Genomic DNA, 16,395 nt, shown 5'->3' with positions numbered 1-16,395 from the left:
CCTAGCAGAGAAAGGCATAATAGGAATCAATGGCTTGAAGTTAAACCCAGACAAATTCCACTTACAAATAAGGTATAAATTCTTAACAGTGAGGTTGATTAATTACTGGAACAAACTAATAAGGAAAGTGGTGGATTCTCCATATCTTGATGTCTTCACATCAAGACTGGAGGCCTTTAGTCAAACACAAGTTATTGTGCTCAATTCAGCAGTAACTGGATGAAATTCTATGGTCTGTGATAAAGAGGAGAGCAGACTAGATGATACAATGATCCCTTCCGGTCTTAAAATCTATGTCTCTATGAAGATCTATGCATAAAGGAGGACCCAGCACAGATAAAGTCAAAATCCTATCCTCTGTGCATCATGGTTAAAAATTACATGGCTCTTCACAGGGGTTAAAGGAAGTGGATGGGGCAGGAATGTGGCCATTTCCTATGGAAAATCCCTGTAGAATTTAATAGATGCATTTTCTACGTGTGTTTTCTACTGAATTCTATAGGATGATCCAAAACTATATCCAGGCTATAGAATTTTGTAGGCTGATTAAAAAATTAACGATTAACGGGTTGTTAAGAGTGACAAGGTGGGTGAGGTGATATCTTTTATTGGACCAACTTCTGTTGGTGAGAGAGACAAGCTTTCCAGCCACACAGAGCTGCTTCTTCCTCCCCCACCGCATCTCTCTAATATCCTGGGCAGGGCCGGTTCCGGGCACCAGCTTAACAAGCAGGTGCTTGGGGCGGCCAAGGGAGAGGGGCGGCACCTGCAGCAATTCGGGGGCGGCAGGTCCCTCACTCCCTCTAGGAGCGAAGGACCTGCCGCTGAACTGCCGCCGCCAATCGCGGCTTTTTTTTTTTTTCCAATTGCTGCCGCCGATCGCAATCCCCCCCCCCCTTTTTTTTTTTTGCTTGGGGCGGCAGAAATGCTGGAGCCGGCCCTGATCCTGGGACCGACCTGGCTACAGCTACACTGCATAGAAACAGGTTGGCATTTTTATTAAATTCGATAGGTATTTGGAGGGCTTTTTATTGAATCCCATTAGCTTCATCCCTGTTAAATTGTACAGGGACATTTCCATTAGTGGGGGTACAAGTCCAGTGCAGATTCATGGGGACACAAAATGAGTGTGGGGGGGGGACGAATGTGGGCTCTATCTGCTACTCCGCTCCATAAGTACTAGTAATGCCCTCCTCTCAGATGCATAAAGCCCTAGAAGTGAGAATTTCCTCCTCCTAATCTCTGTGTCATTACTAGGGAAATCCCCATGTATTTGGGTTTTGTTTGTATGCTCAGAATAATGAAATAACAAACTCTTTAACAAGCTGAGAGACAAAATGGGTGAGGTAATATCTTTGAACCAATTTCTGTTGGTGAAAGAGACAAGCTTTCGAGCACCACAGGGCTCTTCCTCAGATCTGGGAAAGGTCATCAGCGGGTATGTCTACACTGCAATTAACCACCTTCAGCTGGACCCAGTCAGCTGATTCGGGCTGCGGGGCTGCTTAATTGCCAGGTAGACATTTGGGCTCTGAGATCCTCCCGATTTGCGGGGTCCCCGAGCTCAGACTCCAGCCCAAGCCTGAACGTCTACACAGGATACAGCCCCATAGCCCAAGCACCCCTAGTCCAAGTCATCAGATCTGGGCCAGCCACGGGCACTTAACTGCAGTGTAGACATACCCCAAGTGTCACAGCGAAATACAAAGTGGAACTGATTGTTAAACATAAGAAGTTAACACATGTTGCAAGAAAATATTCAAAACGAAGTGGGCATTAACACCTCAGAAGTAGGTCCAATAAAAGATATTACCTCACCCATCTTGTCTCTTTTATATTCTGGGACCAACAGCACTGCAAACAATATATACTAACCTCTCCTTTACAAATGTCTGTAGCTGTTACAATCCATTCCAGTCGGCGTCGGCCAGGTGTACGGCTGTGATAACCCCTGGACTGGTGGCATCTTCCTGGTTGCTTTATTCATCTCCTCTCCTCTCATTTGCTTGCATGCTGCAATCGGATCAGCAGTGGGGATGCTGGCAGGTATTACAGACTATTTCTCTCTTACAGATGTCATACACGATCACATAATATGAAAATAATTAAAGCCGGTGGAAACATTTGCAATCTATACTTGGTTTTACTGATGGAAAATGGCTTTTTTGACAAAACTTTTTTTTTTTTTTGACAAAAAAAAGAAAACTTTTCCAACAAGCATTTTGGTTGAAGTTTTGATTTTGTGATGAAAAATGTCAAGTTTTCAAAAAAAAAAAAAAAAAAAAACAGTGAGGGGAGAAAGCCACTTTCACTTCTCCTCTCCCCTTTCTCAATGGACAGACAGTTAAAAAAAAAAAAAGCAAGCGAGAGAGAGAGAGCGCACAAATGATTTTTACACACCAAAATGAAACGCAATTTTTCAAATGTCTTTTTTTAAAATTTTGTTTAGAAATTTTTCATTGAAAACATGAAATATATTTTGTGGTATAGTTCAAATAAAACCAAAAAAAAGGTTCAAGAAATAGACCGACCTTTTTGACCAGCTGTGCAAAGAACAAGAGATTTCTGTGGTTCTGAAATGTAGGGCTGCTGGGAAAGCATTTAGGTCCAGATTCGCAAAGGTACCTACGTAGCTAACTTCCCCTGGGAGTTAGGTGCTTAAATACCTTTGTGAATCTGGGCCTCACAATCCAAACCTGCCTTCATTCATCAACTTCCAGTGAGGTCATAGAGACAGGGATTCTGTCCTCAGTCACCCCAAGGAAGTCCAGAGTAACTCCACTGGCTTTGGTGGAGTAACTCTGGATTTACACCAGTGGGAGTGAAATCAGAGCTTGGCCTACTGGGAGTGATACCTGCTAATCCTTTACAAATCTGATTCGTTCCAGTTCTTAGTGTCTTTTATCCCTTAAGCCCAGCAGTGAGATTTTTCTGACTTCCTTTACAGCACTGAGCCTAGCAGCACCTTTTAGCAATATCTACGCTGGCTTGTGGAATTACAACAGTTGCCTCGCATGCATCGCTATCGGGGGCATGTTCTATGCTCTGACATGGCAGACCCACCTGCTAGCAATTGCCTGTGGTATGTACCTGATGAGTGTCCATTTCTGGGGTCATTCCTTCTGAAAACGAAAATACAGGAGGCTTTTGTACTAGAGAGGCGTGAAGCCACAAAGTTCACAGCTAGGTCTGCGGATGAATTTAGGCGAGGCTGAAGATTATTTCCGTCAGAGGTGTCGATCCCTCTAATTTATGCTGTCAAAACAAAAATAATACATTTGCCTTCAGCCATGCCAAAAGAAACATCTTTCAAGAGCTGTTTACCCAATGACTCTGTGACTTATGGATAGATGTTTTGATGTATAAAATGTGCCTGTTCAATGCTCTTCAACACATCATGCTGGTATAGCTGAAACTAGGGATGGACCCAAACTATTTCCCCAGATATGGACATGCCTAAACTTTGGAGACGATCAGTACCAGGCTGCTTCAGATCCGTCTCTACCTGAAACTACATTGCACAACTTACTATCCCTATTTAAATGCAGAGTGGAATTGTGCGTTAGCTCAGCGTTCTTTCAGAAATGCTTTTATAAAGCAATTCCATGTCAGGTGTCAGTATATCCGCATCATATAGATTTCAGAATGGACCCTTTGCTCATTCAATAAATGAGATTTGATTTCTTCACTGGCTCACATTATAGTCTGGTTGTGTCTAAAGACAGAAGAGATACAGTGCTTTCCAGCCTTCAAGGTGCATCCTTGCAATTTCCAAGTATTCTCTTTCCACAGTCGTACTCTTAGACTTGTAAACTTTAAGGCCAGAAGGAGCCGTCGTGATCATTTAGTCTGACCTCCTGGTCACCTCATGAACCTCACCCGCCCACTCCTGTAATAGGCCCATAACCTCTGGATGAGTTACTGAAATCCTGAAATCTTGATTGAAAGACTTCAAGTTACAGAGAAGCCACTATTACAGTAACTCAACCCAGCAAGTGACCCACACTACGGAGGAAGGTGAAAAAAAAAACCAGTGTCTCTGACCTGGGGGAAAATTCCTTCCCGATCCCAAATACGGTGGTCAGTTGAGACCCTGAGACAAGGTCATTAATTAACATGTTAAATAAGATTGGTGGCAAGGCTGATCCCTGAGGAACTCCACTAGTAACCTCCCTCCAGCCTGATAGTTCATGACCCATTGTAGACTCCCATTTAACCAGTTCCTTACCCACCTTTCAATTCTCTTATTAATCCCCATCTTCTCCAATTTAACTAATAATACCCCATGTGGGACTGCTTTCCTGAAATCCAGGTAGATCAGATCTTTTCATTGTTTCATTTCTATTGTTGGGCATGACCTATTGTGCCTTTTGCATGGTTGGAAGGAGCACGCACTCTCTGTGAAAAGTAGGGTGACCAGATGTCCTGATTTTATAGGGACGGTCCCGATTTTTGGGTCTTTTTCTTATATAAGCTCCTATTACCCCCCACCTCCTGTCCCGATTTTTCACACTTGCAGGCTGGTCACCCTAGTGAAAAGGAGAGTTCAGAATGAGACTAATCCTTATGCTCTCATGAATGATAGGACGAGGGGACTGTAAAGTGCAGTGGCAGGGCTTGGCCAAGACCGCTGTCCTTACTCGTTTCTTCAGTGCTGTGAGTAATCTTATTTACCAGGAATTGTCTGTCTGTCTTTTCACAGCGTTCTTTTGTGCCTATCTGGGAGCAACTGTGGCCAATATGTTTTCTGTGGTAAGTTTTTAATAGCTCGGGGCCAACTAATAGGGAAGTGAGATATGTTTCTGAAAACAGATTTAAATCCTTGCTATTTAGTTTCCTAATCTCCAGTGTGGTATAAACAGGTTATATATACAGAGCCATCCCATCCCATTGAGAAGGCATCCCTGAACCCAACCAAAGCGGGAACAGGTTTTGCCACATGGGACAGTTGCACTGCTCATTAAAATATTTTATAAATAGCTTAGAACTTTTCATCTTCAAAGTGCAGGCCCTACATGAACTAATCATCCCTCAATATCTCTGCAAGGTAGGGCTCATTAGCCATATTTTACAGCTGAAGACACTAAGGCCTGGTCTACACTGGGAGGGGATCGATCTAAAATACGCAACTTCAGCTACGAGAATAGCATAGCTGAAGTCGACGTATCTTAGATCGACTTACCTCCCTTCCTCACAGCACGGGATCGATGGCCGCAGCTCCCCTGTCGACTCCGCTTCCGCCTCTCTCCCTGGTGGAGTTCCGGAGTCGACGGGGAGCGCGTTCGGGGATCAATTTATCGCGTCTAGACGAGACGTAATAAATTGATCCCCGATAGATCGATCGCTACCCACCAATCCGGCGGGTAGTGTGGACGTACTCTAAGGCACCGCTCACCAAACACAAGTTAGGCACCTGACTGCCTTTGAGGATATAGGACTAAGTGACTTGCCCAGGTAGACCACCTTAAGGACCTAGCCAGAGATTGTTCCAGATGGCACTCAATTTGCAAGGAAGCCAGGTCCCTTTGGGTTTTGTCATGATGGTGATGATGACAACAACAACTTGCCCAGGTCCCCAAAAGGCGTTGGTGCAAGAACCAGGGCAGAGTTAATTTTCTGGCTTCTACTCCTGCATTCAGATCTATAGCCGGCTGGCCACATTCTGCCCGGCTTCACACTTGATCTCACTGGAGTTGCATAGGTGTGACTGAGGAAAGGATTTAGTCATACACCATTCTCTGTGCAGCCCATACTTATCGTATGTGACAGGTCCCATAATGTTACAGAGAGTCCTGTGGCACCTTTAAGATTAACAGATGTATTGGAGCATAAGCTTTTGTGGGTGAATATCCACTTCGTCAGACACATGGTATTCACCCACGAAAGCTTATGCTCCAATACATCTGTTAGTCTTAAAGGTGCCACAGGACTCTCAGTTGCTTTTTACAGATCCAGACTAACACGGCTACCCCTCTGATACTTGGTCCCATAATGTTGTTACCATCCCACAAGCAAATGTCTATGCTTTGGTAAAGAGGAAAAAGGCAGCTACCCACTTGGGAAACAAGACTCCTCTGAGAAGGCTCATCACAGACCTCCTAGTTTTGAATTATGTTTAAGGCTGGAGGATTAAGTTAAGGAGGGTCCCAGAATGATTAAAATGATGAATATTCTCTTCTTTTCAGTTCGGATTACCAGCGTTTACCTGGCCTTTCTGCTTGTCTGCACTCACCTTTCTGTTAATAACCACAAACATCTCTGCCATCTACAAGTTACCTCTCGCCAAAGTCACTTACCCAGAAGCCAACCGAGAGTATTACCTCACAATGAAGAAGCAGTACCGGGCTTACAATGGCGCCAGTGGCGCCGTGCCGCCGTGCCCAGACTCAGAAGGGGCCCCGGCCAGCCCAATCACCCGGCCAGCTGAGCCAGCCAGGAAAGCTGTCTCCGCCCCTGCTCTGCCCCCGCCCCACCTCTTCCCAGCCTTGCTCCGCACCAGCCCCACCCCCACTCCATCCCCTCCCCTAAGCTATGTGTCCCAGGGGACTGCAGCAGGGGTTGGGCACACCCTGCACTCAGCAGGTGGTGGGAAGTGGAGTGACCCGGCCCCAGCCCGCTCCACTCCGCTGGCTCCTAGCCGTGCCACTGGTGAGTGCCAGGGGGCAGTTCCCCCCTACCCCGCAAGTCCCAAGGCTGGGAACCAGGGGAGCAGAGCAGAGCGGGCAGGGGCCAGGTTACTCCACTTCCCCCCGCCCCGTGAGTGCGGGGTCAGACCCACCCTGCAATCACCGGGAGGCAGGAAGTGGAGCGACCCAGTCCCAACCCGCTCCGCTCCGCTGGCTCGTGCTGGGTGGCGGTTTACCCCCTGCCCCGCAAGCCTGGGGAGGAGATGGAGCAGTGGGGAAGGGGCATGGGATGGGGAAAAGAAAGGGATGGGGGAAGCGGGGGCAGGGGGGAAGAGGCAGGAGGGAAAGAAGGGGGTGGGATGTGGAGGAGATGGAGCAGTGGGGAAGGGGCATGGGATGGGGAAGAGAAGGGGCTAGGGGAAGCAGGGGCAGGGGGAAAGAGGCAGTGGGGAAGGAAGGGGCTGTGGTGGGGAAGAGATGGCGCAGTGGGGAAGGGTATGGGATGGGGAAGAGAAAGGGATAGGGGAAGCAGGGGCAGGGGAGAAGGAAGGGGGTGGAGTGGGGAGGAGATGGGGCAGTGGGGAAGGGGCATGGGATGGGGAAGAGAAGGGGATGGGGCAAACGGGGGTGGGGGAAAGAGGCAGTGGAGAAGGAAGGGGGTGGGATGAGGAGGAGATGGAGCGGTGGGGAAGGGGCATGGGATGGGGAAGAGAAGGGGATGGGGCAAGTGGGGGCAGGGGGAAAGAGGCAGTGGGGAAAGAAGGGGGTGTGGTGGGGAAGAGATGGCGCAATGGGGAAGGGCATGGGATGGGGAAGAGAAAGGGATAGGGGAAGCAGGGGCAGGGGGGAAGGAAGGGGGTGGAGTGGGGAGGAGATGGGGCAGTGGGGAAGGGGCATGGGATGGGGAAGAGAAGGGGATGGGGCAAGGGGGGGTGGGGGAAAGAGGCAGTGGAGAAGGAAGGGGGTGGGATGAGGAGGAGATGGAGCGGTGGGGAAGGGGCATGGGATGGGGAAGAGAAGGGGATGGGGCAAGCGGGGGTAGGGGGGAAGCTGGAGCCCAGCATGCGGCATCCCCTTGGCAAAAGCTGGGGCTCCCCTGTTAAGCAGGCCCATCGAACCCTCACCCTGACAAGCCCCACCTCCCCTGCATCTGTACCACTCCGATGAGCCCCCCCCAGACACCCTCCCCACTGAGTCTCAACCACCTGCACCCCCACCCAAATGAACCCCACCTCCCCTGCACCTAGACCGAGACCTCCCCACTGAGCCACAAACACCTTCACCTGGATCCCCTGCAGAGTCCCACTGCCCCTGCCCCTGGAACCCACCAATGAGCTTCTGTGCATCCAGATCTCCCACTGAGCCGCCCGCACCCAGATTGCCCCACAGAGACCTCTGTTACCCCCACCTGGATCCCCCCACATTAAGTCCCTCTGCGCTGGATCCTGCTGCTGGGCTGAGCCTGCTCCCCCACACTTGGTGGGTGTCTATGAGGAGCTTCTCCCAGGTGTGAGGGGGCCCCATGGGAGAGAGCACAAAGGTATTTGAAAACGTAACAGTGAAGGCTGATACCTTGGGCCGACTGGCGGCAAGATTCAGCATCTTGAAACTGAATGAAAGATGTGAGGTAGGGTGGGGATAAGCTGTGAAGGGCCTTGAAAGTGAATGCAAGTAAGTCAAGCGCCAAAAGAGAAATATTCAAGGTGACCAGGCAGTATTTTCCTGCACATTTTTTATTGAGTTTTCAAACTGGAATGTTTAAATATGAACAATGCTTCAAATATCACTTGAAAAATGATACCGTTTGCCATGCTTTACTTGCTAAAGCTCTGCACAGCATTTTGTGGTGTTAATAAAAAATTGCACATCTAGGTTATAGGTATATGCATTTTCCTTCTCTGTTTAGTCACGGCATTTTTTCCAAAGGCGCACATTGTTGAAGTGATCGTAAAGATAGCAAATAGACTAAAAAGAGCTTGTAGAAGTAAGTTATATGTGAAGACAAGCAACAGAAAACTCAGCGGCTTGCCAGATTTTTAGGAGACTGTAACCAACACCTGATGCAATATTTAGTGTTTGATTTTACAACTCCGACGCTATTTGTGCTCGTGCAAATTTACATCTGCAATGAATTGCATCTAAATTACAACGGTGCCACACAAATCAATGATTAGATGCCCAAGTGCTAGTGTTCGCACCTGCAGCCGTGAGCACAGTTAGCTGATGGCACAGTTTTGTGCCTGCAGGCCTGGAGGCCGGGATGAGGTCCTTAATATCAGGGCATAAGAGTCCAAGCCAATTCTCTTTGAAATCAACAGGTCCCTTCAATGGGTATTGGTTTGGGTCATATTTTGTCCGGAGGATGCGTATGTTTATATTTCTCTGTACATCTATATTCCTATGGAAAGTGTTAGCTATCACTGTCTGAACTGAAATCTACCTTGTCATGGGAATCTGCACCAGAGAAGGTAAAAACCACAGAGGAAAGGCGAAGACCAGATTTCATTGATATTTCAAAATCTAGAGAGTTATATGGAGCATACATTTTAAGGGCCTGATCCTTAGCTGGCGGAAATCAGCCTCGTTACATTGACTTTGGCGGAGTTATTTCAGTTTATACCAGCTGAGAATCAGGGTTATTATAGCAATACTGAAGCAAGTCAATCAGAAAAAAAAATACAAACGAAGTGTGTCTTCTTAAGTCATTCATAAGATCCAATATGTTGCTTATAGTGAATTGTGCCTTAGACAATATATATATCAAATACAGAAGTGCCATTTGTCTCACTATGACAAATAGTCTACTCCACACTGTACATATTAGACAGACTTTAATTTCAGACAAGTTATCACAGAAATGTTATCCAGGAATCCCTGCCATTCACTGTTGCATCTACAGGTACCTATTTTGTCACTGTTTCCCAGGATAACAAACAGCTCCATCCTTACTTACAGAAGTAACTTACCTTATTATTGAAGCTATGTTGTTACGTTTCTCTGTATCATTTATACCAAATAAACTATACTCAGAGTTCATAAATTGTGCGAGTTTTCAAGCTGTCTTTTGCATTCTCATTTTTTTGACATTGAAATATGAGCAATTCTGGGATTGTGAGAAATGTCTCCAGTATGAGGGAGCTGTTCACTCTGAGCGTTTTCTGTCCTACTTCTTACACAGCCCCCATAGCTGTCAATATCGCATCACAAAACCCTCCAGCTACATTAAAAAGTTACATTTGAATAAAATTAGAATGTTTGCATCAAGTTCTGCTTGATGGCAAAAGGATTCCCATTTCCTCCTGAAAAACTTGGATGCCAATTAATTAATTGTGTGTCCCCTAATTCAGTCTCACATGTTCCCCCCTGGCTCTCGTCCTACATCAGTTTAATTCTGCACCCCTACACTATCAGATCAGCTACCTCTGAAACCTCACCCTGCTCCCAACCTCTAAATGACCTCTGCATCCCATCCCAGACAATAATCCCACATCAATTAAATTTGTGACTCCCCCAACCAGTATTTGCTTCTGGCACCCACCACATCACCGCTCCTGCTGCCAGTTGGCAGTTCTTCAACAGCCATCCAATCTCCTTCAGGAGATGGTGGACACTTCTTCCCTCGCCCCCAATCTCAAGAGGCGGGTGAAGGCACTGACAGTCATTGAGCGTGAGTGGGCACAGAGCCAGCAAGGAACACAGCTGGCTCTGAGAATACAGAGATCAGTGTTTTGGTAGCACTCCAGCCCTTTGCATACTGTGGGAGGTGAGAGGAAGTAGCCTGCTTTGCCTGCTGAGGCAGGAATCTACCCCTGGGGAAGTACCGTAAGTGCAGGAACCACCCAGGCTGGTTAAGTGGTTCCCAAATCCCACACTCCATGCCTGGGAACTCCACTTGCGGTGCCTCTCTGTACCTCAAGGAAACACTCAGCACCCCCATGTTCATCCTTGTAAAATGACTGTGTGGTAGCCAATGTAAAGTTTGTCATGTCGGGTGTCTTCAGAAGGTTCATGATGCACTGAGCATGGTTGTTATAGTGATGTTATAGTAATTGTTACAGTGATGTTATAGTAAGGTTATAGGTTATGGCTTAAAGCAAGCCCAGGCAAAACTCTCCAAGAACAGAGGGGCCGTTCACACCTCGTCAGGGCATGGATGGGATAAACCCAGCCCAGCCTCACAGGAACAAAGGACGCTGGCCTAGGCATCAACAAAAGGATCTGTTAGACTCTCGAGTGAATCACCCTCCTTCCTTTGGTCAGTTTGGGACTAGGATGAGGTAATGCTCACCTGACTTTGAAGAGGGGGGCAAAGCCAAGTGGGAAGAAATAACATGATAAAAGGGAGAGACGTTTGCCATGCTCTTCCTCTCTCTTCCACCTACATCTACAGACACCACACCAAGCGACTGAAGTGCTGATCAAAGGGGAGAGCCTGGCTGAAGGGCAACCAGCCAGCCTGTATTGAGACGCATCTAAGTTTGTAAGGGCATTGAAAGTGTTAAAATCAGCTTAGAATGCGTTTTGCTTTTATTTCATTTGACCAAATCTTACTTGTTATGTTTTGACTTATAATCACTTAAAATCTATCCTTATAGTTAATAAATCTATTTGTTTATTCTACCTGAAGCAGTGTGTTTGGTTTGAAGCGTGTCAGAGACCCAGGCTGCTTCCCAGATCCCATACCCCGTGCCTGAGAACTCCACTTGCCTCTGACTTGGCCCGAGCCCCATTGGGACCCTTCCACAGCCCTTGGGGTCTGAGTGGCACTGGAACATTTTTAGTAGTAGGGGTGCTGAAAGCCATCCCCCTTACTCCTGTCCCTCCCCCACCCCCCGGCTGGGAGCAGGGCTGTGCATCAGGGAGGGGGGGACCCAGACAGGGGAAAGGGGGCCAAGGCCACAGCTGGGGGCGGGCGCGGGGCCAGGAGCGGAGCCCCAGGCAGGCGCCAGCAGCCAGGACCCCATGTGTGGGGCCAAGAGCAGAGCCCCAACTGTGGAGCTGGGCACGGGGCCCCGGGGACAGGGCCAACAGCTGGGAAGCTGGCCCAGCGGCCAGGGCCCCAGGAGCAGGGACAGAAGTGGTGCGGGCCCTGGAAGCAGAGGCCTGGGAGCGGAGGTGGAGCCGCTAGCCAGGACCCGAGCCCCAGGTGAGATGAGGCGTTGGGGAGCAGAGTGCAGGCGGAGGACCAGGAGCAGGGCATAGGCACAGGAAACGCCCCCAGGTTTTATGTGTGAAGCCAGTGGCTGGGGAGCAGGGCACGGGGCCAGTGTCCCAGCATAAAACCTAGGGGTGCTGGAGCACCCCCTGCACCACTACTTCCCACGCCTATGCTTTGGGAGGCAGGAATAAGCCCCAGAAACAAAGGCTGCCAAAACAGTTTCATCAGAACAGAGTAGGCAACGAGGTTTGTTAACACCACTGGCCATCACATACAGCCCCTAGCTAAAACCTCTCCAGCACATCATCAACGCTCTACACCTATCCTGGAAAATGATCCCTCACTCTCACAGATCTTGGGATGCAGGCCAGTCCTCACTTACAGACAACCCCCCAACCTGAAGCAAATACTCAACTACACACCACACCACAGAAACACTAACCCAGGAACCAATCCCTATAACAAACCTTGTTGCCTGCTCTGTCCCCATATCTACTCTAGCGACACCATCAGAGGACCCAATCACATCAGCCACACCATCAGGGGCTCATTCACCTGCACATCTACTAATGTGATATATGCCATCATATGCCAGTGATGCCCCTCTGCTATGTACATTGGCCAAACCGGAAAGTCTCTATGTAAAAGAATAAATGGACACAAATCCAACATCAGGGATGGTAACATACAAAAGCCAGTAGGACGGGGGTGGGCAAACTTTGTGGCCCAAGGGCCACAAGGAGGTTGCAAAACTATATGGAGGGCTGCATAGGGAAGGCTGTGCCTCCCCAAACAGCCCCCTCCCACTTCCCACCCCCTGACTGCCCCCCTCAGAACCTCCGACCCATTCAACCCCCTCTGCTCATTGTCCCCTAACCACCCCCTACCAGGACTTTCGCCCCTAACCACCCCCCCCCAGGACCCAACCCCTATCCAATCCCCCTGCTCCCAGTCACCTGACCCCTATCCACACCCCCATCCCCGACAGGCCCCGCGGGACCCCACGCCTATCCAACCTCCCCCACCCGCAGAACCTCCGCCCCATCCAACCGCCCCTTGCTCCCTGTCTCCTGACTGCCCCCCATTACACCCCAGCCCTTATCCAACCCTCCCCTGGCCCCGGCCCCGGCCCCGGCCCCCTTATGGCAGTCGCACCGCCAGGCCGGAGCTAGACATGCTCTACTCAGCAGGAGCTCAGAGCCCCGCCACCCAGAGCGCTGCCCGCGCAGTGGCGTAGCTGCAGGGGAGGGGCCAGGGGCTAGCCTCTCCAGCCGGGAGCTCAAGGGCCAGTAAGGATGGTCCCACAGGATGGATGTGGCCTGCGGGACATAGTTTGCCCACTCTCCTGCAGGAGAACACTTCAGTCTCCCTGGACATTCTATAACAGATTTAAAAGTAGCCATACTTGAATAAAAAAGCTTCAGAGACAGAAACTGCAGAACTAAAATTCATTTGCAAACTTAACACCATTAATTTGGCCTTGAATAGGGACTGGGAGTGGCTGGCTCACTACAAAAGCAATTTTCCTTCTCCTGGAATTAATTTCCTTCTCCTCCTCATCAATTACTGGGAGTGGACCACATCCATCCTGACTGAACTGGCCTTGTTCACACTGTTTCTCCACTTGTAAGGTAACTCCCTTCTCTTCATGTGTCAGCATATAATGCCTACATCTGTAATTTTCACTCCATGCATCTAAAGAAGTGGGTTTTTTACCCAGGAAAGCTTATGCCCAAATAAATCTGTAAGTCTTTAAGGTGCCACCGGACTCCTTGTTGTTTTTGTGGATACAGACTAACACAGTTACCTGCGATATTTTAATAATACAATATCACCACATGTAATCAGTTGATGTAACTGATTATTCCTGGGGTTTAACACTCCCTGCCCCAGGTTAATTCCTAGGGTTCTCCCTTTGAGATGTCTGGACCCTCATTGTCACAGGAGTCCATATTACCAGCAGCCCCAGCCTCTCAGCCCCAAACAAGGCATCTTCTGCCCTGGAACTGGCCACAGAAGCAATGTTGGCAACCGCAAGCTCTCAAAAGTCATGAGCCAGACACCACCAATCATGAGTTTAGGTTAAAAAATAAAGAAAATCGGAAGTCGCATTTCTTTCGGTCTGTCTTTTGATTTTCAACTTCCCCTTGCCCAGCTCCAAAGGGTTTGGCTGCCAGTCACTGGTGCCCACGCAGCCAGATGTATTGAGTCAAGGCATTTTCAGCTCCTGCTGCAGGAGCTCTCACCCCCACATCCGCCCATCTCCTGCCCAGTAAATAATTTTGCTCCCACCCAGGCTCTCTCTGATCAGCTTACCCACTGCCCCTCATCCATTCAGTTCCCTCCCTTCCTCCCCCGCCCCCGCCGCCTCACCTCTGCTCCTACTGAGGTTCTTCTTCTTCTCTCCCAGGCCAGGGGGGAGGTGCATCAGTGTCCCCTTTTGACATTCTATACCTTGGGGGAGCGCTCTGTAACCCCCATATTTCTCATTTATATATAATTGATCTTGCATATAAAGCAGGCCGTGTGAGGTGTCAGGGGAAAGGTTATGATCTGCTGAAAGTCATTTTTCTATCTAAATATATATATCATCAGTGCATATGAAGTTATGAGAATGTGTTGTACGGTTGTCACTAAAATACGCTGTGAGTTTGGGGGGTGCCCAGATAGCTCTCCAGAAACAATGACAAAGGAGGTAACCAACATCCGGGTGGATGCTGAACAACCATTGTCCAGCAAGGGAGCTACAATTCAATGACTCACCTGCATAAGGCCACACCAGGGGAATTGCTCAACCTTGCTTGGGTACTCAGCAATGCCCACCAGACTTGCCTGGACTTGTGTTCTACAAGCATATGGGACTGAGGGTATAAAACAGAACACAGGTCCACAGGCTTGGCCTTTCTCCTTCCCCCACCTACGCTGCAAGCAACAAGGACACGCTGAAGACTCCAACAGAGGGGACTGGCCCAGGTTTCAAAGGTGAAACCTGTGTACTATGAACTTCAATATCCAGTGGGGATGAGGAAAAACTGCTTAATCTAGATGTTGCCCAGTCTAATAGGTTGAGAGGTTAGACTGCGTGCTTATATTTTATTTTATTTTGGTAACTAACTCTGATGTTTTGCCTATCATTTGTAATCACTTAAGATCTATCTTTTGTAGTCAATAAACTTCTTTTACTGTTTATCTTTACCAGTGAGTTTGCCCGAAGTGTGTGGTAAATCTGCTCAGGTTTGCAATGGCTGATGTATATTCACTTTCCATTGATGAAGCGGTGAACCTATTAATAAATTTGCACTGCTTGTCTTGAGCAGTGCAAGATGGTACATTCCTGGGGTACAAGGCTGGCAGCTAGGGGGATTTGGCTGGTGCCTTTCTCTTTGATTCATGAATGGCTCTGGAAGCATTTATGCAATCTAGCTGGGTGTGGAGCTCCACATGCTGATGGCTGAGTGATCACAGAGCCTGGAGGGGTTTGCTGCTTGTCACTAGCAAAGCATGGTGAGAGACAGCCCAGGCTGGAGAGATAAGGGGACACAGTGGTCTCAGAGTCCCAGGCTGCCCCCTAGGGGATCCCGTCACACCCCTCCCCTGTCCTTGTTTTGGAGAGAGATTTCTCCCTTCTGATGGGCAGCAAGAAGTCAGTGGGTGGTGTTTCCACCTTGTTCTCTAGGCCCAGCTCCCCTGTCTGCCCATGCCCTCACCAATCAGGGCTCTGGGAGACAGAGCTGACCATTCTGTATTGTAGCCACTCCACAGCAGGATTATGGGCAATACCAGATTTATAATGGCACCACTGGCACCATAGCTCCGGGCCCACGGTCGAAAGGGACCCTGGCATGCTCTTCTCCACCCCCCACTCTCTCCTGTGTGGGGTCAGAGCTTGACGCTGCGGGCTGCTGCGGCTCCATGGCAGCCTCTGCCGGCAGCCTGGCTCCTGCCCCGCCCCTTTCCCCAGCGTGCTACGTTCCCTCCTCCCCAGCCACCCGCCGATCAGCTGGATCAGCCTTGCCGGCAGGAGGGAGAAAGGGAGAGGAGGAAGCCGCAGCACGCCGCTCTGGGGAGGAGGAGGAGAAGAAGAGGCAGGGGTGAGGCCTCTCCCCGACCTCTTTCCCCAGCGTGCTACGTTCCCTTTCCCCCTCGCCCCCCGCCAGTCAGCTGGATCAGCCTTGCTGGCAGGAGGGGGGCTGAGGGAGTAGTGAGCCGCAGCACGCTGCTCTGGAGAGGAGGAGGAGGAGAAGAAGAGGCGGGGGTGAGGTGTTGGGGAAGGGGCTGCAATTGGGGCATACCCACTCCAGCCCTCTGCGTGAGCACCCCCATGACTCCAGCCCACCCCCACAGCCTCCTGCCCTCCCTAACCCCTGCACTCCCCACTCCCTGCTCCCCCTCACATACACTGAGCCCCCTGCCCTGACTCCTGCACCCCCCACACACCCAGCCCCCTGCACTGCCTCACACACACCCAGCCCCCTGCCCTGACTCCTGCATTCCCACACACACACACCCAGCCCCTGCCCTGACTCCTGCACCCCCCACACACCCAGCCCCTGCCCTGACTCCTGCACCACCCACACACCCAGCCCCTGCCCTGACTCCTGCACCCCCACA

At 49.7% G+C, this 16,395-nt stretch overlaps 1 protein-coding gene across 1 annotated transcript in view; it reads left to right on the top strand.

Moving 5' to 3' along the window:
* The window catches only part of LOC128838814 (urea transporter 2-like), a 50,791-nt gene extending 34,912 nt beyond the window's left edge, over positions 1-15,879 (top strand). The window contains exons 9-13 of the mRNA XM_054031239.1: positions 1,899-2,046; positions 2,948-3,082; positions 4,703-4,752; positions 6,186-6,915; positions 15,746-15,879. Of these exons, the coding sequence (XP_053887214.1) occupies positions 1,899-2,046; positions 2,948-3,082; positions 4,703-4,752; positions 6,186-6,915; positions 15,746-15,879 (1,197 nt within the window). The remainder of the gene's footprint in view (positions 1-1,898; positions 2,047-2,947; positions 3,083-4,702; positions 4,753-6,185; positions 6,916-15,745) is intronic.
* Positions 15,880-16,395: the final 516 nt, after the last annotated feature.

This window comes from Malaclemys terrapin, chromosome 6 (assembly GCF_027887155.1).
Source record: "Malaclemys terrapin pileata isolate rMalTer1 chromosome 6, rMalTer1.hap1, whole genome shotgun sequence".
Lineage (NCBI taxonomy): Eukaryota > Metazoa > Chordata > Testudines > Emydidae > Malaclemys > Malaclemys terrapin.
This window is presented reverse-complemented; position numbering and strand designations above follow the sequence as displayed.